This window comes from Muntiacus reevesi, chromosome 2 (assembly GCF_963930625.1).
Source record: "Muntiacus reevesi chromosome 2, mMunRee1.1, whole genome shotgun sequence".
NCBI classification, from domain to species: Eukaryota; Metazoa; Chordata; class Mammalia; order Artiodactyla; family Cervidae; genus Muntiacus; species Muntiacus reevesi.
In genome coordinates this window covers 110,050,810-110,073,948 of record NC_089250.1, presented here as the reverse complement: position 1 = coordinate 110,073,948, position 23,139 = coordinate 110,050,810, and the positions used below count along the sequence as shown (strand labels likewise).

At 40.7% G+C, this 23,139-nt stretch overlaps 1 protein-coding gene across 4 annotated transcripts in view; it reads right to left on the bottom strand.

The window, feature by feature from the left end:
* Positions 1-15,607: 15,607 nt before the first annotated feature.
* SAMD8 (sterile alpha motif domain containing 8) overlaps positions 15,608-23,139 on the bottom strand; it is a 50,527-nt gene continuing 42,995 nt past the window's right edge. For 3 of the 4 annotated variants that reach the window (XM_065922678.1, XM_065922679.1, XM_065922682.1), the window contains 2 exons: positions 20,369-20,519; positions 15,608-20,188 (listed from right to left, as the gene is read on the bottom strand). In XM_065922678.1, the coding sequence (XP_065778750.1) occupies positions 19,884-20,188; positions 20,369-20,519 (456 nt within the window). In that variant the 3' untranslated portion in view covers positions 15,608-19,883. Of the gene's footprint in view, positions 20,189-20,368; positions 20,520-21,357; positions 22,048-23,139 lie in introns of those variants that run through there. The other variant, XM_065922681.1, reaches the window with a different exon arrangement.

Here is a 23,139-nt window from a genome sequence, read left to right as displayed (position 1 = left end):
AGCAGGTACTCAACAGACTGAATGGTAATAATGGTTTATAGTCTTTTGTGTTTTTTCTACTTTCCTTATCAGGTTTATAAAGTCTTGAGAGTGGACAGTGTAATCTTTAACTCCCCTTAAGGGCCTTATTCATAGTGAACTAACAAATAGCTGTTAAATTGAGTGGAAAAAAACGATTCCTTGCAGAAAGAAAGGGACATCTCAAGGAAAAGGGGCAGAAGAGTCAATAAGGAAAGTCAACCAATGGTACAAGAAATGTAAATATTCAAAATACATAGTACAGGTATAAGATAGGACATGTTTATATAATATATAAAAATATACATATGACATTCAAAAAAATAAAAATATACATATGATATTCAAATATTTAAACGAATCATGATTTCAGAAATAACTGCCTACAAGAGAGCCAGGAAGTCCAAAGGTGTGCTCCCAGGCTCTTGTGCATAGGTCGGCACTCTGAGCCCTGTAAACACAGTCAGGAAGAGCTATTTTAGCAATAAAAGCCTCATACCCAAGCTTAGTGCAACCAGGAAGAAATGGAAGAAAAGTGAAAGAAGGAAATTGCAAAGACTGATAATAATAAACATGCCAGTGCATGGACACAGAACATACAGAACCAGGGTGGGCTTTCCTGCCTCGTTCAGAGTACTGCCTTCTCATTCAGTACCTGGTGTCAGGTCATGTTGGTTTTAAGGCTTTCCCATGGACCCTGATTTGGTAGGGGAAATTTCGCATAGCATAGCAGCGGTAGCCCCTCAAAGTAACCTGTTGTGGGGTTGGTGTGCGAGGAAGCTACTGGAATTCTTAGATCTTCTGCCTGTGTGCCCAACTGTGGCTCTGCATCTGGGGAGGCTCAGGAAAGGGCATCATCTGCCCCACGAGCTCACTGTTGCTCTTTGATGGGAGGGCCTTCACACTAGCCTCAGCTCTTCCTAAAACCTTATTGTGCTGTGCTGTGCTTAGGCACTCAGTCGTGTCCCACTCTTTGCAACCCCATGGACTGTAGCCCATCAGGTTCCTCTGCCCGTGGGGATTCTCCAGGCAAGAATAGTGGAATGGGTTGCCATGCCCTCCTCCAGGGGATCTTCCCAGCCCAGGGATCGAACCCAGGCCTCCTGCATTGCAGGCAGATTCTCTAACATCTGAGCCATCAGGGAAGCCCAAAACCTCATTAATTATTGAAACCCGACTCTAGTATATTTGAGCCAACAGTAGAAAAGCTGTAGGTAGCAGCCTGAGGGGTACAGGCCAGCACTAGTGGCCTCTTTCCTCCCCCAGTAGGCAAGTGTGTTTATGTGTAGCAAGGTTTCTTCCCTTCAAACAGGATGACCTTGGGCATACACACCGAGGAAACCAGATCTGAAAGAGACACGTGCACCCCAATGTTCATCGCAGCACTGTTTATAATAGCCAGGACATGGAAGCAAACTAGATGCCCATCAGCAGATGAATGGATAAGGAAGCTGTGGTACATATACACCATGGAATATTACTCAGCCATTAAAAAGAATTCATTTGAATCAGTTCTAATGAGATGGATGAATCTGGAGCCCATTATACAGAGTGAAGTAAGCCAGAAAGATAAAGACCAATACAGTATAGTAATGCATATATATGGAATTTAAAAAGATGGTAACGATAACCCTATATGCAAAACAGAAAAAGAGACACAGATGTACAGAACAGACTTTGGGACTCTGTGGGAGAAGACGAGGGTAGGATGATCTGAGAGAACAGCATTGAAACAAGTATACTATCAAGGGTGAAACAGATCACCAGCCCAGGTTGGATGCCTGAGAGAAGTGCTCAGGGCTGGTGCACTGGGAAGACCCAGAGGGATGGGATGGGGAGGGGGGTGGGAGGGGGGGTCAGGATGGGGAACACATGTAAATCCATGGCTGACTCACGTCAATGTATGGCAAAAACCACTACAATATTGTAAAGTAATTAGCTTCCAACTAATAAAAATAAATGAAACAAACAAACAAACAGGATGACCTCTATGGCCCATCTAAGGCCTCCCAATGCCCCATGAAAGTTCTACACATATGTATATAGAAACAAGCAATTGGCAAGAAGGAGGGTCACCAGGAGGGGTGCCTGTCAAAAGAGTGAGGGCTGCTGCTATATAGAGCTCCCTTCCAAGGAGAAAACCATCAAGCTCATGCATTTCAAATCTAGAAGCCAAAGTGTACCAAGGACATCTCCTTCACTGCCTTCAAAACAGCACCCATTTTCTTTGAGCTTCCAGCAATTTTATGAGACAAGCTACAATGAAACATTTTTTTTTCTTTTTTACCGAACACCATTTGAATGAATCACTCTGCTCTCTGCAGTGCCAAGGATTTCAAGTATAGTTAATTCACATTAACTAGGTCCAGCTGACAAGAGTTGGTTCAACTGAATCATAAAGCATATTAAAAGAAATTCAGTTTTATTACCTTTAGGAATCTAGTGGGACTATGCTAATAAATTGCTCCTCAGTATAGGTCTTAAGGGAAATCTGTTTTAATGAACAAATGAGAATATTTTCTAATTCAGTCCATCAGTTGTGTATATGGAAATACTTGAAATGCTTGCTCTTGCTTATATGGAAGGATTTCAGTTGAAGAAATCCCGTGTTTATAAGTGGTATAAGATGAACTACCCAAGTTGGTATTTCTTCACAAATTAGTGCAGTCCCAATTAACAAAGCAATGAAATGAAGTTACTGTACTCAACACTCAGAAGCAACACTCAGCTTTCATATTGGCTATTCTTCCAACTGGGGTAGGTGGCAGGGGAAGATCTCTATTCTTTCAGATTTTGTAACACACATTCCTTCTTCTCTCCCCTCCTTCCTCAAATGTTTATTAAGCAACTAGTATCTGTGAGACACTGTGCCAAAGACTAATTAGAAATCAACAATCTCACAGTCTAGAAAGACAGATAACATGAACAAGTATTGTAAAGTGCTGCCTGTGCAAGAATTGCTCTATGAACAGAGGACGGTGGGGTTAAGAAGGGACCATCCTGAAAGCATCAGGAAGGCTTCAGAGTTCAAAGGATTCTTACAGTGGAAGGTGTGTGTGTGTGTGTGTGTGTGTGTGTGTGTACACACGTGCGTGGCAGACAAGGAGGGGAAGGTCACAGCATAAGGAAGGAATGCCCAGGCATGAACATGTAACATGGTATGTGCAGCAAACTGCAAATAATATGACAAGGATGGAAATGACCACAGATGGGATGTTAGGGGAGGAGGCAGCAGCAAGAAGGGTTTCCTAGCAAGGCCAGGCTGGAGAGGTCAGCTGAGGCCAGATCACAAGCTACCCGACATTGTCTGCTCAGGCTCTACCTCCTTCATGAAAATACAAGCATGAAATGATAGACATAGAGAGTCCAGATCAAGGGAGGGGCATGGACTGGCTGTCCTCAGTATTAGGTCCATATCACAACTGGAATATCATATTTAGGAAGATGGGGGGCATCAATGAAGTGGAAGGTAAATCTGGACCCTATTGCTTCACCCTGTCACAGGCAGAAGTCTAAACTTGTGATTTCTTAATTAGAAAATGTTGACGGCATATGTGTTGGTCCTTTTAATTCCAGGCAAAACCAAGCAACAGTGCACCAGTGACTCACCAGCGAGACTGCACTTAAAATACAACAGCCTCGGAGCCAAGACCAGCCTCGTGAAAACAGACTTCAGGACAGTATGGAACTGGGCACTGGCCAAGGAGCCTGGAAAAACACACTCTGAGCTGTTAAAGATGTAGAGCAGGGGCTTTCAAGACCTAGAAGACCAATGGGAAGGGGCTTTAGAAATAAAGTGTAAGCTATATGGGTTATCAACTGCCACAGAACAAACCATACGAAAACTTAGTGGCTTAAAACAGTTTATGTCTATGACCCTGCACACTGACTGGTCGGTTCTTCTGGTCTCCCTCAGGCTTACTTAGGCAGCTGCAAGGGTGAAGTGGGGAGTGGGCTCAGCTGGGACATCTTGGCCGGCAGGGCCTCTCTCTCCTCACAAGATCTTTCATCCCAGGCTCCTTCGTGGCATGGCAGTTTCAAGTCAGCGTCCCAAGAGGGTGAAAGTGGTAGCTTCCACAATCATGCCACAGCCAATCTACCACATTTTATTCGTGAAAGCACGTCACAGATAGAGCACCTACAAGGGCTGGGGAGACAAGACTCTGTCTCGATGGATGAAACAGTGAAGTCACAGTACAGAAGCTTATGCACTCTACCATAGAGGACTGGGTGACATGGCAAAAACACCTGTATGATGTGGGGTGAGTGCGGAGGGACTGAAAAGCAAAGAAAACCTTCCCCGGGCTCCTGACCGTGCAGAGACAGAACACTGGGAAAACTGAGTGGACGAACTTCTGCAGATTCAGATGAAGCCTTGAGAGAGTGCAAGTGAGAGCGTAACCTAACAGAACGGCTAGATGGGGCCGCAAGAGAGCCCTGTATCAGTGGGGCTTACTGCCCACCCACACGCCCTAACTCTCCCATAGAACTCACTTTTAGGGAGGTTTGGTTCGAGAATGGTAATCCGCCGAGTAATAGTATAACCTCAGGATATCCCTGATGGCGCAGCGGATAGGAATCTGCCTGCCAATACAAGGGACATGGGTTCGACCCCTAGTCTGGGAAGATTTCACATGTCACAGAGCAACTAAGCCCGTGTGCCACAAATACTGAGCTTGTGTGTTCTAAGACCTATGAGCTGCAACTACTGAGCCTGTGAACCTACAGCCTGTGCTCTGCACAAAAAGAGCCACCGCAATGAGAAGTCAGTGACTGCAACTAGAGAGTAGCCTCTGCTCTCTGCAATTAGAGAAAGCCATGAAATTAAAAGATGCTTGCTCCTTGAAAGAAAAGTTATGACCAACCTAGACAGCATCTAGTTAAATACCTTTGAAAAGGTAATTGTCAAAGGTGGGTATCATTTTCCAGTTTCAATGTACTTTCACAATATGAACTCCCTGGATCCTTATAATCATGATGATGAAGCTATCTTACACTTACAATGGTCCAAGTACTGTTTTATATCTTTTGCATGTATTAACTCATAAATACTCATAATAACCCTAGAGGGTAAGTACTGTCATCAATTGAAAACTGACAGACAAAAAAGGCTTAGGAACTTCCCGAGGTTAACACGCCTAATAATTAGAGGAGCCAAGATTTGAGTCCAGGCACTTGGCTTCAGAGCCCATGCCCTTAAACCCCTGTACTATTCCGCCTTCCACTATATCAAAGGAGAAAACTGAGACAGTGGTTTGGTGACTTACCTGAATTCACCCACAGTCCCACTACATCAAAACTAGAAAACAGAACAAAGTTCCTTCCCCTCTAAGTCAAGACCTATTACAGTGTGATAGCTGAGCTTATCAGCCTTTTCTATCATAAATGATTTTCCCATGGGGAAGAAATATAAAGGATGAGAGGTGGAGCCCAGAGTGGGAGGTCAAAGGCAGTACTAATTCTGAATCTAGTCTAACACATGCTACCCTATAGCTAGGGAGATGAAAGTGTAATGCATTTTATACATGTTGGTATTTTCCTTGAGAAGACAATGGCTACCCTTAAGTTCAGAAGCAGAGGAAGGATGAAGCTATGAAAATGGGAACTCTTAGTAAATTGACCCCAGAAACTAGTTCCCAGGAAAAAGGGTTTGGCAAAGGGAGAGCCCAGGGAGTTTATGCTTCCAGTGCCAATGTACAAAGGCACCAGGCAGTGTGCAGGGAGCAAGGACACAAACACATTACTTTGCTCTCGGATGTCATTCACTCCCACTCAACTACTGCCCAGGAAGAGGCACTTCCTCTCCCCAGTGCCTGCAGTAGAAGCCCAGTCTGTTGCTTTCCCTTTGAAGGCCTCCCTGAGAATGCAGTTACCAACTTCCAGGACCTATCAAATGGGCTATCCCCTCTCTACCAAGCCCTGGTCCACTCCCAGGCTTAACCCACGTTAACCCATCCCATCCCCTGGGATGCTGCAACTCAGAAACTCCTGGCTTAGAGTGGCAGGGTTGTGGAAAGGCTAGACTCTCTAGCTCTGGCCAATGAGAACAAACTATTATCAAGACTAGGTCTCTCTCATCTCCAAGTCTTATCATCATTGCAGATGTTTTCCCCCCTAAGTCTTCCATGGGCACTTAGGATTCAGAATATTGTCAATTCCTCTGTGAACTGGTACATTATCTGCTCCTGAATATCATGACATAATTGGGTTAGCAGATCTATTTCTGGCCACCAGAGAAACAATAGTTCAAGGTGGAAAGGGGGAAGGATAAAACTGTCCCTTTTCATGGATGGCAAGACTACTTATGTAAAAAATCCTAAGCAATCTACAAAAGAACTTCTAGAACTAATACGTGAGTTTGGCAAAGTCACAAGATAAAAGATCAACATCCCCAAATTAAAGGTGTTTATATATACTAGTAATATACAATCAGAAACCAAAATTAAAAGATGAAATAGGGGAATAAAAAGCTAAATATTATGCTTGGGGCTTCCCCAGTGGCTCAGCAGGTAAAGAATCTGCCTGTAATGCAGGAGACACAGAAGATGAGGGTTTGATCCCTGGGTCGGGAAGATCCCCTGGAGGAGGAAATGGCAACCCACTCCAGTATTCTTGCCTAAAAAATCCCATGGACAGAGGAGCCTGGCAGGCTACATACCATGGAGTTGCCAAGAGTCAGACACCTAAGCAACCAAGCACAAAGATAATGCTTACAGTCCTCAGTGAACTTTCATATCCACCTAAGAGGAGGGAACGAGGGAGCTTTGTGAACACCTGTATTCTCACCCCACCCAATCATGAAATGCTCTTAGGGAAGAGCAGTTCAGTTTAGTTCAGTTCAGTGATTCAGTTGTGTCCGACTCTTTGCAAGCCCATGAACTGCAGCACGCCAGGCCTCCCTGTCCATCACCAACTCCCAGAGTCCACCCAAACCCTGGTGATGCCATCCAACCATCTCATCGTCTATTGTCCCCTTCTCCTCCCACCTTCAATCTTTCCCAGCATCAGGGTCTTTTCAAATGAGTCATTTCTTCCCATCAGGTGGCCAAAGTATTGGAGTTTCAGCTTCAACATCAGTCCTTCCAATGAACACTCAGGACTGATCTCCTTTAGGATGGACTGGTTGGATCTCCTTGCAGTCCAAGGGACTCTCAAGAGTTTTCTTCAACACCACAGTTCAAAAGCATCAATTCTTTGGCACTCAGCTTTCTTTATAGTCCAACTCTCACATCCATACATGACCACTGGAAAAACCATAGCCTTGACTAGACGGACCTTTGTTGACAAAGTAATGTCTCTGCTTTTTAATATGCTGTCTAGGTTGGTCCTAACTTTCCTTCCAAAGAGTTAAGTGTCTTTTAATTTCATGGCTGCAATCACCATCTGCAGTGATTTTGGAGCCCAGAAAAATAAAGTCAGCCACTGTTTCCACTGTTTCCCCATCTATTTGCTATGAAGTGATGGGACTGGATGCCATCATCGTAGTTTTCTGAATGTTGAGCTTTAAGCCAACTTTTTCACTCTCCTCTTTCACTTTCATCAATAGCCAACTTTGAAAACAGGCTTTTCAGGTGATTGACTCCAGAGAGAACCAATTCGGGAGCATCAGCATTGCCTGGGAGCCTGTCAGGAATGCAGATTCCCCCCATCAGTGGAATCAAACTCAGAAGGTAGGATCTAATGTGTTTTAACAATCTATTGTACTTTGTTCCAGACAGCAACTTCCGTAGTTCTTTCTGTGCCTGTGAAAAAGCACACAGGCTGCTGAAGTTTGTAGCGCCCTCTGCTGGTGCCCATCTGCAAAGGCCGACCTCTGAATTAAAAACAAGGCGCTTATAACTCTAGTTTGACAGCCTGTGAAGTTTTTTATTCAAGTGAAAAGAAAAATCCTGTTTCGTATTACATCCACTGTGGCTTCATCCCACTGTAGCATTTCTGAGCTCAAATGCTCATTTCTGAGCATTCCCCTATGGCTCTGCTTAAGATTTCATTTCCTTCTGCATCCTTCATTCTTCTGTGCTCCTGATAAAGGACCCCAGAAGAGCCTGGTGAAACTGTCCCCAAGGCCAGGCAAGTCGCCCCATAAAGAAAAAGCTGGGTGGATGAGGACTTCCCTGCCTTAGCCCAAGGGCAATGTCACTTTCACTACAGTGGCTGAGTGGGAGACAGATATGAGTCTCTCCCCTAAACAAAACCAAAATCTCTCGATGGCTTCCTAGAACACTGAAAGCAAAAATCTAGTTTGCACCAGGGCCTTTGAAGCCTTCATGATTAGAGCCCTGGCTACTTCTCTAAGTTCATTTCTAATCACCCTTTCACTTCTCACTCTTAAGCCAAACTGGCCTTATAATTATTTGGAGAACATGCCAAGCCTGCCCCAGAGGCCAGCACAGTTGCTGTTCCCTCCCTCCTAGGTATCCACATGGGTCCTTCCTCATTTTTTTCATGCCTCTGTGCAAGTCACCTCTGCGGGCCTTCTAATGCCATCAACAAATGCCATCAATAACAAATGCTTCATTTCTTTCATCATGTGTGTGTGTGTGTGTGTGTGACAGAAAGACACTACTTTTGGCTAAAGTCAATTCCCACCAGCCAAAGACCACCAGAAACACATTAGTCAAAGTTAGTTTTCTAAATTAAACTCCCTGTAGCAAGAGAGACCGAACAGCATGCAGAAGAGTGGGGAATCTCAGTAAGAGGGTTTTAGGAGGGACTTGTACAGAATTTGGGCTTGTGTTAGGTGATGTTACAAAGGGTTCAAAAAACAAGAAAGGTGCTATTTCAGACTGAGTGTTTTCAGAAAGCTGGAGCAATACAGCATCTTAGTAACTAGTTTTCTTTTTTCCCTACACCAAGGGGAATCTTAGTTTCTGGGGATCAAACCCATGCCCCTTACAGTAGGAGTGTGGTCTCTTAACCACTGGACCGCTAGGGAGGTCCCTCGTAGTTACTAGTGTATCAGGAAAGGGGGGTGTATTACTATTTGGTGGCGCACAGTGCTCATTCAGGCTGAATTATGACTGAAGGCCCTTCATGCTCATGCAGAGTCCTCATCTGCTGTTGATGTTCTGTAACATTATACTCAGTGAAAGCGTTAGTCGTTCAGTCATGTCTGACTCTATATGACCCCATGGACGATAGCCCGCCAAGCTCCTCTGTCCACAGAATTCTCTAGGCAGAAGTGGAGTGGGTTGCGATTCCCTTCTCCAGGGGCTCTTCCCGACCAGGGATCGAAGCCGGGTCTCCTGCATCACAGGCAGATTCTTTTCTGCCTGAGCCATTAGGGAATATCATTGTAACTAAGCTAATTGACAGCTAACAGGGATGTTCTTCTTTCTCATATATTTCATGGTCTGGAAAGTATGTGTCCTGAAGGCAAGGACTTTATTTTGCTTAGCACTGAAGCACAGTGCTTAAACATTATTTGGCATATAGCAGATGTTCAATAAATGTCGGATAAGTATTCGTTCAAAACATTTTCAATACCTCAGGTCCAACACATCTACAATGCAGCCCTATATCTGGGACAGGTAAATTTGAGCCCTTGGAATGTCTCGTAAGTGATGGTAGAGACAACAGCAGCCGCTGGTGGGCAGACAAGTAATAAGTTACATTCTATAGAAATTTAAGACAAGGAGACCATCTGGGTCCTCTGGACTGTCCCTCAGACCAGATAGGACTTAGCTTCCATCAATTCTCAGGGAAGATAATTACCATGATAAAAACCCTACTCTCCAATGATAAAAGATGCCAAGTTAAATACTATGCTACAAATAAAATGAAAGAAATCCTCAACTTAATGATCATCTTTCTTTTCCCATCCAACATCTTATAGCTATATGTCCTATATTTTAACAAAATATAGGACATAATCTGTGATTTAGTTAATCTTCCAGAAAGATTTGCATGCTAATAAAGTTGTCACCATTCTACCATTTCCTTATTATACTGCAATTTAAAAATAATTTTGCAGCTTGTTTACACAGAAAGGGAATTGAGTTACCATTTTTAAACCTATCAAGTTGGGAAAAATACAAAAGTTCAGTAGTATTTTATTTTGGCAATGGTGTGGATCAACAGACAAACTCATACACTGCTAGTGGAAAAATAAACTGGTACAACTTCTGTTGAGGTCAATCTGACAATATCTAACAAGACTTAAAGTGCACAAAATCTCTGACCCAAAAACTTTCCTTTTAGAAATTCTACAGATAAACTTGTATGCGGGTTAAGTAACATGCTATTAACTGCAGCGTTGTTTGAATAGTAAACAATCTAAATGTCTATCTCTCAGGGAATGAGTAATAAATTACAATATCTATGCAATGGGGGAGAATACTAGCTTTACTGTTTTCCTGCTAAACACAAAAAATTTCCCAGAACATCAACATCAGACAAGATATGAGACCATAACAGATCAAGTGAAAACAAGACTATTTAGCAATGATGTCTGAACACATATAAAAACATGAATATTATTGTAGCTGCAAACATGATCAAACATCCCTCTATCCTGGCTGATATGAGTGGCTGCTGCTGCTTTATCAGCTAACATTAGCCTCAATTCATTCCCCCTGCATACTGTTAGGATTTATTTTAAAACACACAATCAAAGAAGTGCTCCAGCATCCTGAACACATCTAATCCACAGCAAATATGAGTTTCCTTAAAACTTTCCCATTAAACCAACTAATCTAAACCCCAATCTGATAGGTTCTTTCCAACACACTCCCAACTGAGATGCCCTGTAGTTCCTGATGGTGTGTGTTCTCACTCACTGCAGTGAACAATAAGCTCTATTCATTCAACTAAGGTGTGTCCCTAGAGGGGAAGGCATTGGCACATGTGAAGCGAAATAAGCATGGTGCAAAACCATGTATGTATGTGGATATATATGTATGTGATACAATTTGTATAAAATAATGTAAAGCCAATTTTAAAAATATATTGCATGTGCATAGAAAACAGTTCAGGAAAAATTCAGTAAAAATGGTCGTCTCTTGGAAGGAGAACTAAAGGCACAGGGGTGGGAAAGTGTCTTCAGTATACACAGTTTGTTACCATGTTCACAATTTATTTACTTGAAATTAATAACTTTAAAAAATGAGAGTAAGAGGCTTCCTTGGTGGCTCAGTGGTAAAGAATCCACCTGCCAATGCAGGAGACATGGATTTGATCCCTGCTCTGGAAAGATCCCACATGGAGCAGCGCAATTAAGTCTGTGCACCACAACTATTGAGCCTGTGCTCTAGAGCCCAGAAACCACAACTACTGAAGCCCAGTCTCTGCAACAAGAGAAGTCACCACAATGAGAAGCCTGTGTACCACAACTAGGGAAAAGCACATATAGCATTGAAGACCCAGCACAACCAAAAGACAACTTTTTTAAAAAGAGAGTAAGAATCACAGGCACTGTTGTGGGATCAATACTGAAGAAAGTTCAGAATGCTGCCTGGACAGTCAGGTGTATCACATTCCTGCACGTCTGCAGGTGAGATTTCCACCATGTTCAAGTCCTCAAACTGCATCCTTACTGCCAAAATGCTCTCTAGCTAAGCCTGCAGAATCAGGCTTTGTGGAAAAATAGGATCAAATTTCATGTACTCTGATGTCTTATTGATTGAAGGCAGCTGATGAGTCTGTTTATCAAAAAACCATTAGGTAGGCTCCCTGACTTTATACTACCAAGTGGTAGTAATCAAAACAGTGTGGTACTGGCACAAAAACAGAAACACAGATCATTGGGAGGGAACAGAAAGCTCAGAAATAAACTAGTGTGCTAATCGATAATTAAACCATGACAGAGGAGGAGAGACTATACAATGGAGAAAAGACAGTCTCTCTTCAATACTAGTTTCGGGAAAACTGGACAGCTACGTGTAAAAGAATGAAACAGAACACTCTTTAACAACATACACAAAAATAAACTCAAAATGAATCACGGACTTAAATGCAAGACTGGACACTATTAAACTCTTAGGGGAAACCCGTAGGCAGAACACTCTGACATAAACCGCAACAATATCTTTTTGGATTCATCTCTTAGAGTAATAAAAATAAAAATGATCAAATAGGTCCTAATTAAACTTAAAAATCTTTTGCACAGCAAACGATAAATAAATGAAAAGACAACCCACAGAATGGGAGAAACTATTTGCAAACCAAGGGACCAAAAAGCATTTAATCTCCAAAATATATAAGTAGCTCATGCAGCTTGATGTCAAAAACACAAACAACCCAATAAAAAAATAGGCAGAAGATATACATAGACTTTTCTCCAAAGACATACAGAAACCAAAAAACACTTGCAAAGATACTCAATATCATTAATTACCAGAGAAATGCATATCAAAACTTCAATGAGGTACCACCTCACACTGGTCAGAATGGCTATCATCAAAAAGTTCACAAATAATAAATGCTGAAGAAGATGTGGACAAAGGGGAACCCTTCTACACTGTTGGTGGGAATGTAAGTTGGCATAGCCACTATGAAGAACAGTATGGAGGTTCCTTAAAAAATGAAAAATAGAACTACCATATAACCCTGCAATCCCATTCAAAGGCATTTATCTGGAGAAAACCATACTTTGAAAATTTACACACACCCCAATGTTCACTGTAGCACTATTTATAATAGCCAAGACATGGACACAACCTAAATGTCACTGACAGAAGAACAGAAAGAAAACATGGTACATATATACAATGGAATTTTACTCAGCCATAAAAAAGAATGAAACAATGCCATTTGCAACAACATGGATGAACCTGGAGATGGTCATACCAAGTGAGGTCAGAGAAAAGACAAATATCACATGATATTAGTCACATGTAGAATCTAATTTTAAAAATGATACAAATGAACTTATTTACAAAACAGAAACAGAGCCAGGGACACAGAAAACAAATTTATGGTTAGCCAAAGGGAAAGTGTGGGCTGCTGAGGGATGAACTGGGAGTTCGGGATTGACATACACATACTTCTATATATGGAGAAATCAACCAATATTCTGTTGTAACCTATATGGGTAAAGAACCTGAAAAAAAATGTATATATATATATATATAACTGAATCACTCTGCTGTACACCTGAAACTAACACAGTATTATAAATAACTATCCTCCAATTAAAAAAAATAGATACAAGTATTCTCTTTAGATTGGGATACAAGGCTCTTACAATTGAAATATGAACAGGCAGGTCAAGGTGGTTTTGTACCTCCAGCTCTCTTGGGGAGCCCTGTGAACTGAGTACATAATAGCATTTAAGTATCATGTTACTCCAGCAGAGGCCTTTCAGCTATCATCTGCTCTTTTTCTAAGTTACAGCTGAGGGTGATCACTGAGCTCCTCTGAGGCATTCTTATGACAGCACCATCCTCAAGTTTCCAGAGTTGGCTCCCACACCACTTATTGCGGGGCAGTTGAACATTTCAATAGGTCAGGTGCATCAGCACAAGACAGACCATTTTGGATACAAAGTGCATCATATCCTACGTTCGAATGACACCAGCCAATAGCAGTGGGCAGCTCCTTTGTTTGGAGTCTTGATCTTCCCGGACTGGGGGACAAAGGCCTCCTACAAACTGTGCCCTGCCCCGGTTCCCCAACCTACTTTGGGATCTCTCTGGCCTTTCATCTCCATCACCTTTCCAGAGAAGGAAATGGCAACTCACTCCAGTATTCTTGCCTGGAGAATCCTGGGGACAGAAGAGCCTGGTGGGCTGCTGTCTATGGGGTCGCACAGAGTCGGACACAACCAAAGCGACTTAGCAGGAGTAGCAGCAGCAGCATCTTTCCTCTCTTTTAGACTCATACTTCTGCCCTTTACCAACTCCTGCTTCACAGAATTACTCATACCTGTCCAAACAATTTAGACCCTGGCAAGAGGCATTCCTTTTTTTTTTTTTTGGCCCCGCCCCACAATAGGCATTCCTAATGCTTCCATTTAAAATAAAATCATACATCCTGTCAACAATTTCCAAACATATTCTCAAATAAATCCAATTTTTTGCATCAGTTAGAGCCCTCTAAACCTTTCATCACACCCTATTGGATTTATCCTTCAAGAAGGGTTCAGTTCAAGGTTCACAGGTTTAGTGAATTTTTCTTGGATCCTCAGTCCCCAGTGAGCCCTTCCTCTCCCAAGCTACAATTAAATGAAGACAGTAAACTTGTCTACCCCCTCAGTGGTTTCCAAACATTCACTTCCATTATTCTCAACCCTTTTTTCAAGGGAAAGCCAACTAGGAAAGCCAAATATGTAAAACACCAACTCTGGATGAAAATGGTACAAACTTCAACTCCCTTCCAGTACCCCAAGATGTTCACCCAGGCAGTTTTAAAATTACTGCTCTATTCTGCCAATGAAAGTTGTTAGTTCCATTTTTAGGTCATCTTAACCTAAGATTATTAACTCCCTAGAGTACAGGCCCTGTGTTACTGACCTAAATTCAAGTAACAGTTTAGTATGATATACCAGGTACTGAGTCATTAAGGCTATAATACTTTCATAATCTGGCTCTTAACACAGTCGATGAGGTAGGCACTTCCCCCTACATTGTACGCATAAGGTTAAGTGAAGCTGGAAGAAAAGGCCCAATTTAATCTGCAGCAGAGCTTCAACCCACACCTAGGTCCTCAGAGTCTAAATCCAGCACATCTTCCATTCTACCAAGCTGCCTCTCAGTCTGTTTTGGACAATTCTCTTCCAGAGTCCCCAAGATACCAGCTGGTGCCAGCACCAGAGAGGCTACAATTAGTAGTGATCATGCAGACAAATTCAGTTATGAATTAATAAACGCACATGGTCCTGCTGGAGAAGGAAATGGCAACCCACTCCAGTGTTCTTGCCTGGAGAATCCCAGGGACGGGGGGGGGGCCTGGTGGGCTGCCGTCTGTGGGGTCGCAGAGAGTCAGACATGACTGACGCGACTTAGCAGCAGCAGGGTCCTGTGACAATACTTAGTATTCCCAGAGTTGGCTCCCACACCACTTAATGTGGGGCAGTTCAGCATTTCAATAGGTTAGGTGCACTGGCACAAGACAGACCATTTTGGATACAAAGTATATCATATCCTACATTCCCATTACACCAGCCAACAGCAGTGGGCGGCTCATTTGTTTGGTGTTTCCATGGCTCTTGAGTTGCTGGGCTACCCCTAACAACTATTTTCTCTTCTTTTCCTATTTATCATTACCTCCAAAGCTGATCCAACAGGATGATGGTACCTTCCTATAAAATCTACAATTAAAATAAACCCAAAACCAACAGACACAAACTTTAATGTGCCCAGGAATAAGTAAGTAGCTGTTTGCTTCCCACTCCTCCTTCTCAACTTAATCTACAATTATTCTTAAACCATCAGGAATATTACTTTTCTTTCCCTAGTTTATGGAAAAGAAAGGAGAAAGGGAAAATGGCTTATCTAATAGACAACTAAGAAGTAGCACAAGCCAGGGACTAGACAGTACATTAGTATTTAAAGTTACAGGACCCAATCATTTGCAAAAATAAAAAATTCACTTTATAAAAAATAAAGCAGCTGCATTAATAATGCAAAGACATTTAAAGAAGAGACTATAATCCAATTTTCAAATGTTTTATTTTTAGTGTTTTTAAACATTTTAATACAACAAAGATATAAAATAATATATATTAGTTAAATCTGGATTTAATTTAGAATTGAGATATTTACTTATATACAATACTGTGCTTCAAGGTATGGCTACCACAGGAACTTTCACATCTTCAAGTAATACTAGTTTCTCTGCACACTGGGTGACATTTAGGTAGAATTCATAGAACAAAACATGCCCATTTTAGCCCAAGCTAATTTTGCTTCCCCCATTAAATATCAGTCTCCACTTCTTTTGTTTCATATCAGAAATACTTCAATTGTCCTAACAAGTCATAGATTCTCTGAATAAAAAATTATTAAAATTGAGCATTTTAAAGATGGTATTACTAACTGGTAACAATGCCTCATGAGTTCAGACAACCCAGTAGTTCAGATTGAAACAGATCTGAAATAACAGCAAAATTAACATAGTATTCCCTCTCCTTCCATATTAGGTATAAAACTTCTTTATGCATAAACATGGAGTACACAGAGAAAAAGTCCTTGGCTAATATAAGGTAGAACATAGTCTAAAAAAAATATCTTTGGGGGAGCTGAATTATGGCTTATAGATTGCACAAATGTTTTAATTCAACTTAATGCAAAATAATAGGCCATATTTTAGTTACTTGAAATTGGTGATCTTTGCTGAGGGTGAGGAATAGGCCAGAGGGGCACCAAAACCTATTTCCATAGTAATTTCAGTCATTCAAAGCTACTTAAAGAGAAGGAAAACAACCCTCAACCTCTTTCCTTTTTCACTGGTCACTTGTAGCAACAGTCTGACTTTTGATGTTACTAACAATTTCCTCTACAGCAGTATGGGGTAATTCAGATTAAACATTTCACAAATGCAAACTGTAACAGCCAAGTAAAGGTGGTATTAAAGTTGACATGCTTTGTTGGCTCTGAAACTCTCTAAATGAAACCAATACTGGTCAAGAAAGCCATGGGACTATTCTAAAAAAGAGTTATCCTCTCTCAAATGCCTGCAAAGAACTGGCAAATGACTGTTACTATGATTACTCTTAGTAAGAGATAATTTAAGTCTACAAGAAGACAATCAAAGAATTAAATTTATTAAAGAGTTTAAAACAAGAATATGGTTAATGTTCTAGAACATTATGTATCAAGAATCCTTTAAAAAAGTTTACTATGAAACTGACAATGAAATTGGTTTTCTACTGAATACAGACGAAGTAGGTTAGTGTTATGAATATCACTTTGAATATATATATAACACTTTCCAAACAGGTGTCCTCAAAACACAGGGCCTCATATTAGCTATAAAAGGATTTGGCACCTCTGTCCTTATTATTTTAAGTAAGAATTTTAAGCAGGTACAGGGTAGGGAAGAACGCCACCTGCAGTGCCAGAGTTGCATTATCAGCAGGTCTCTAGCGTGGAGTTCTTCCTGTGAACAGTCCACACTCCTTTAACTGATTGGCTCTGTGGCTGAGTTCACTATGTTCTGATTTAAAGTGATACTAATAAACAGACCTAGCATATGGAAGGTGTATTTTAACCCAAGCAATTCTAGCTACAGAGGACTATAGAGAAGATAGGCATGTTGAAAATTCTGCAGCATAGCCAAGAAGAGTTTCTCCCAAATTATGTGGTGATAATAGCAAACTTGTCTTCTTCTAAACCTGATATTCTCTACAAACTTCAATTAACCTTCAGTAACACTGTCCTGAAAGGAATTTAAGAAAAAGAAAAAAGGTAATGCTGCTCCAAGAAGACAGAAATTGCATGGAAGACTTTCAGTATAACCTCCAATTTGCATCCCTGAACAAAAAATTGCCTTGGTTCCCTCTATACTGAAGTCTCAGTGTTTAATGAAGTAAACCTCTCACATGTTTGAAACTGCATACAAGGTAAAAATTCTGTAGCTCTAAGGCATGCAGCTTCTCTACTTAGCCACAGTCACAGTCAAAATGTATATTCTACTTTCACTATGGTTTTAACAAAATTGTTACAAGAAAAAAGATACAAAGACAAAATCTGGAAATTTCTGGACAAAACAATAAGTAACAAAAATATGTTTTGTATTAAAAAAAGAAACAGAAAAGAATGTTATCTCAAAGCTTTCCAAGGAAGAGACCTGGAGATGATTAATGTATGTAAACACTGCCTTGTAATAGTTATAACAATAAATTATAAATCTAGCTTACCTTTCCCTCAAAACGGATATGGTAAAAGGGAGGTTGGGAAGTTATTTTATACTCCTCATTGCAGTCTGCTGTTAGGCACTCTTGAGTATCAGTAGCTCTGCAAAGTTAGTTGTAATTTTTTTTTTCCTGTTTTGTTCTAGAATAAAATCCATATGGAGGAAAGAAGACTGCTCTTAGGAAATTTACCATTAAGTAGTTAATCAACATTCTTGAATTAATGGTGCCACAGATTTTTTCCAAACATTTTCCAAAAGCCAACATCAGTCCCTTCCTAGATAAATTCAGGCTTCTTTTGTCATTTGGAAAAAGTGGATGTTATGTATCTTTTGAATTCAAGGGTCAAACTACTCTAACTGCATAGGAAACATCCTTCAACCTTCATGATTATGCACTTTCCTTGGATGAAATGTTGGCATTTTCATCCCCAGAATGTAACAGAATCAACAGTTCAAGGTACTATCAGATTCTAAAGTATGAGATTTAAAAGCAAAATAAAACTAAATTATCTCGTGACATTTTCTCAAGTGAAAAATAAAAAAACAATATTCAGAGAAGACACAAACTGGGGTCACTCAGCACTAGTTGAAACTTGCTTGCATTATATTTGTTTCCTGCCCAATCCACTCAGGCTCCTCTGTAACTTATAGGGGGTGGGAATATGACTCAAAGTGCAAAAATAAAATATTTCACTGTATCAACAGCATGTTAATATGCCAGCACCTTTTCTAGCTCCTTATTTTAAAATTGAATGCAAAACTACACAATTAATATTCCAAGTGGCTAAGCTCATGAGTTGGGGTTCAACTTCTAATTCTAGAACCATCCTACTATCAGAACTACTGTACAAAATCATTAAAAGTTAAAGTGACAAAGCTTATCACAGAGGTCAAATTATTAAGGTACTAAATTTCTAGTGCTGTAAACAGCAACTAAGTTATATTACTCCTGACTGCCAAATTAGAGCTAAATAGAAAGAATGTATGTACACAATTGTATTTAAAAATAAAAAACAACAAAACCTTTTCATATCCAAATATGTCTGAGGCTGCTTAGTTCTGATGGTCAAGATGAGAAATTTCAAAAACCAAATAGTTATATTATGCCTGCAACCTGTTATAAATTTCAGAAAGAGAAAAATTTGCATGCAAACATCCCCATTTAAGGACATAAGAACTTTATCTAACATCTGATAAAAACTCTCATTTTGCTCATTAAATAACATCATTAAAAAGCATAAAATTGGGCTGTCATTTATCCGGCTAACAGTCACAGCACAAAGTTATTCCAGGTACTTTCGTCACTAAAACTAAGCCAATTTTATTTTTATGGATTCAGACTTTTTTTCCCTCATGAATACTTACTGATGATCATACTAAACCCTTAGAACAAAACAGAACCGAATCTTTTGTTAATTTTGGTGAAAAATGCCAGCATTATACTTGTACTTTGTCATCTTATATATGGCCTCTTTCATTCTCGTTTCAAGGAGCCTGGTATAGTCAGTATACTTTTCTTACGGTCAGTTCAGAAGGCAAAAATTAATTTGTCAGTAAAATGGATCACTTTCCAGAGTTGCGTTTTTTTAGAAAGACACGGAGATTAGTACAAAGAACAAGTACTGCTCATTGGGTAGGGGTTTTTCCTTTGAAGAAAATAAGGAGCCTAAAAAATTATTAGTATTCTTCTCAGTATTTCTTGCCTAGAGTCCTACTGGAATTTTTTTTTCTTTTTACATCTTTCAACCAGCAAACTGCTTAAGTTGATTAGCTTAAGTTCAACAGGCAAATACTCAAAAGGTAAAGCTAAGAGCCTGACTTCAATCATAATATTAAGTCTGCCTAAAGAGAAGGGGCAGAAAACATCTACTTAAACTTCTGTTCGACAGACAGGTAAGGACTCTTGATTGTTCTTGTTTGCTTTCTATGGTCACAGCCTTGCTCAGGACAGAGAACTTTGTCAACATATAGGGAAAAAAGCAAGACATTCAGGAACAATCTGGAGGGAGAAAACAAAGTTACTTTCAACAATGACTGTATCTTTAGTCATGAGCCCATTACAAAGATAGTCTTCATCCAATTAGTCTTTTCATTATTGCTGGTTTTGAAAATGGCCAACAATATTCATTTGGGACTGTACCATTAACATTGCACTCAAAAAAAGAAAACATGGGAAACCAAATTCTTGCTCTCCTACTCTGTTGATAAGCTCTAGTATTGGCTAGAGTATGGTAGTACAAAAAGAGTCTCGTGGTGATATAAAAGGCAATAAACACATCAATGGAATAATGTTCATGGGCAGCCAAAATGAAGAAGATTCCAAAGAGGTTGAGAACCCAGGATAAAGTGTGCAAGAAATTCCAGCTTCTTGGTGTATCTGAGAAAAGGACAGAAAGATCATTTTAAAATCACTTCTTCCAACAGTTCTCCCAATGTTTCTCAGTGACACATTTCCTAGATCTGCCTGTTTTTCCCACTCTTCACAGAATCTGACGCCCTTCCCCAGCCTCCTGTGCTAGTCACTCGCTGCGCCGAGAAGCACTGAAGAGGTACTTACACTCAGTGACAAAGAAATTCAGCATGGTCAGGACGACCGTGTGGCCACTGAACATGTAATCTCCACAAGTGTGGACGCCAGTCAGGGTCATCCCAAAGCCACTCCAAATGGCGAAGGCCCGGTGTAACTTCTCCCATACACTGCCATATACCTATAAGAAAGCTAAGAATTAGTGCTTCAAAAGCTTATGGCAGTAGAGGCTCTTACCACTCCCACTGAAATTCAAAGACTGAATGACAGATCTAAGCAAAAACAACCAGACTCCCACTGTAATTAACTGCAGACACCAATCATGGGTGGTCAAAGCTTGGCCGTACTCAGAAATATTCTGGTAATTTAATGAAATCAGTAGCCTCCCAGGTGGTGTAGTGGTGAAGAACCTGCCTGTCAATGCAGGAAATGCAACCCATTCCTCCAGGATTCTTGCCAGTAGAATCCCATGGACAGAGGAGCCTGGAAGGCTATAGTCATGGGGTCACAGAGTCAAATATGACCAAGCAACTGAGCACACATATAGTGAAATCAATGCAATTCAAACTTCTCTACTAGGACTTCCTTTACAATGAAAAGGTTGTTATTGTTTAGTTGCTCAGTCGTGTCTGACTCTCTGTGACCCCATGAACCGCAGCACACCAGGCTTCCCCATCCTACACTATCTCCCAGAGTTTGCTCAAGTTCATGTCCATTGAGTTAACGATGCTATCCAACCATCTCATCTTCTGCTTCCCCCTTCTCCTCTTGCCTTCAGTCTTTTCCAGAATCAGGGTCTTTTCCAATGAGTCAGCTCTTTGCATCAGGTGGCCAAAGGATTGGAGCTTCAGCTTTGATGAGTCCTTCCAGTGAATATTCAGGATTGATTTCCTTGAGGATTCACTGGTTTGATCTCCTTGCAGTCCAAGGGTCTCTCAAGTGTTCCCCAGCATCACAGTTCAAAAGCATCAATTCTTCGGAGCTCAGCTTTCTTTATGGTCCAACTCTCACATCCATACATGACTACTGGAAAAACCATAGCTTTGACTTTGGTTGGCAAGGTAATGTATCTGCTTTTTAATATGCTCTCTAGGTTGGTCATAGCTTTTCTTTCAAGAAGCAAGTGTCTTTTAATTTCTTGGCTGCAGTCAAGATCTGCAGTGATTTTAGAGGCCAAGAAAATAAAGTCTGCCACTGTTTCACTGTCTCCCCATCTATTTGCCATGAAGTGATGGGATGGGATGCCATAATCTTAGTTTTTTGAATGTTGAGTTTTAAGCCAGCTTTTTCAACTCTCCTTTTTCACCTTCATCAAGAGGCTCTTTAGCTCCTCTTCTCTTTCTGCCATAAGGGTGGTGTCATCTGCATATCTGAGGTTATTGATATTTCTCCCAGCAATCCTGATTCCACCTGTGCTTCATCCAGTCTGGAATTTCACATGATGTACTCTGCATAGAAGTTAAATAAGCAGGGTGACAATATACAGCCTTGATGTACTCCTTGCCCGATTTGGAACCAGTCTGTATTCCATGTCCTGTTTTAATTGTTGCTTCTTGATCTGCATACAGGTTTCTCAGGAGGCAGGTAAGGTGGTCTGGTATTTCCATCTCTTGAAGAATTTTCCAGTTTGTTATGATCCACACAGTCAAAGGCTTTGGAGTAGTCAATAAAGCAGAAGTAGATGTTTGTTTGGAATTCTGTTGCTTTTTCTATGATCCAGTGGAAATTAAAAGCTTACTACAGCACAAAAGCATTGCCAAGTTTTATACTCTATAACACAGTAGTATTTGCTTGCCTGTTCTTGACAATAACAAGCTATGACAGAGATAATGGCTACCATTCAATATCCACTCTCCCTTCTTCAGTAGTAACAGTTCTAAAATCAATTAGAAGAGGCGATGAATTCAGCTATAACACTGCATTTCTCATCCTTCCTTGCAGCTAGGTGTGGCTAAGTGACTAAGTCTGTATAGTAAGATGGAAAGGGAAGTATAGAAGATTTCTGGGAAGGCTACTTATCAATGAAAGAGGCAACAGCTTGGAAGAAGAAGTCTTCTCTACCTTTCCTTCTTCCAGCCTACAACTCAGACATGACAGTTAAAGCTCTGGCAGTCACCACGGCTACAAAGTGGCCTTGATGCAAGCCAGGTGTTAGGACAGGAGGGCAGAAAGGCAGAGGAATCATGGATTTTTGGTAACTCCATAAAGTTACCACACACCTGACCTGAAGTACCTACTTTCAGACTTCTCTCATGAGAGAGAATAAATCATTGCTTGTTTATTAAACTACAGCCACCGTAAAGTTCCTGTTATTAGTAGCAAAATCTAATCCCAACCCCCACACATAAAACTTAAAAAAGCAATCCATTTTGAGGAAGAGTCTGAGCAATGGTCACTTTTTTAAAAAGGCATTTAACACATAATAACAATATAAAAAATTGTTGTAATTTTATCTGCATTTCCTATGTGCAGCATGCTACTATATGCTTTTATGTTACTGCATTTAATTTCCACAAAAATTGTATGAACTGATTTAACTGTGTAGATTAGCAAACTGGCTTCAGAGAGGTCACAGAGCTAATAAGTAATAAAGATGTGAACAGAGGGAGTCCAGTTCTAGAGCCCTATATCTTAAAGAGCCTATGGCCAATGAACAAGAGGAACAATCTCATTAGAATCGCCATTTCATTAGAAATCTCACGTGATTATACACTACCCAGTTTCCCCCTTCTGTCTCAGTTGATGGCAGGAGAGGGAGAGAAATTTATTATCAGAGAAAAGGGAAAGGAGATACTAAAATA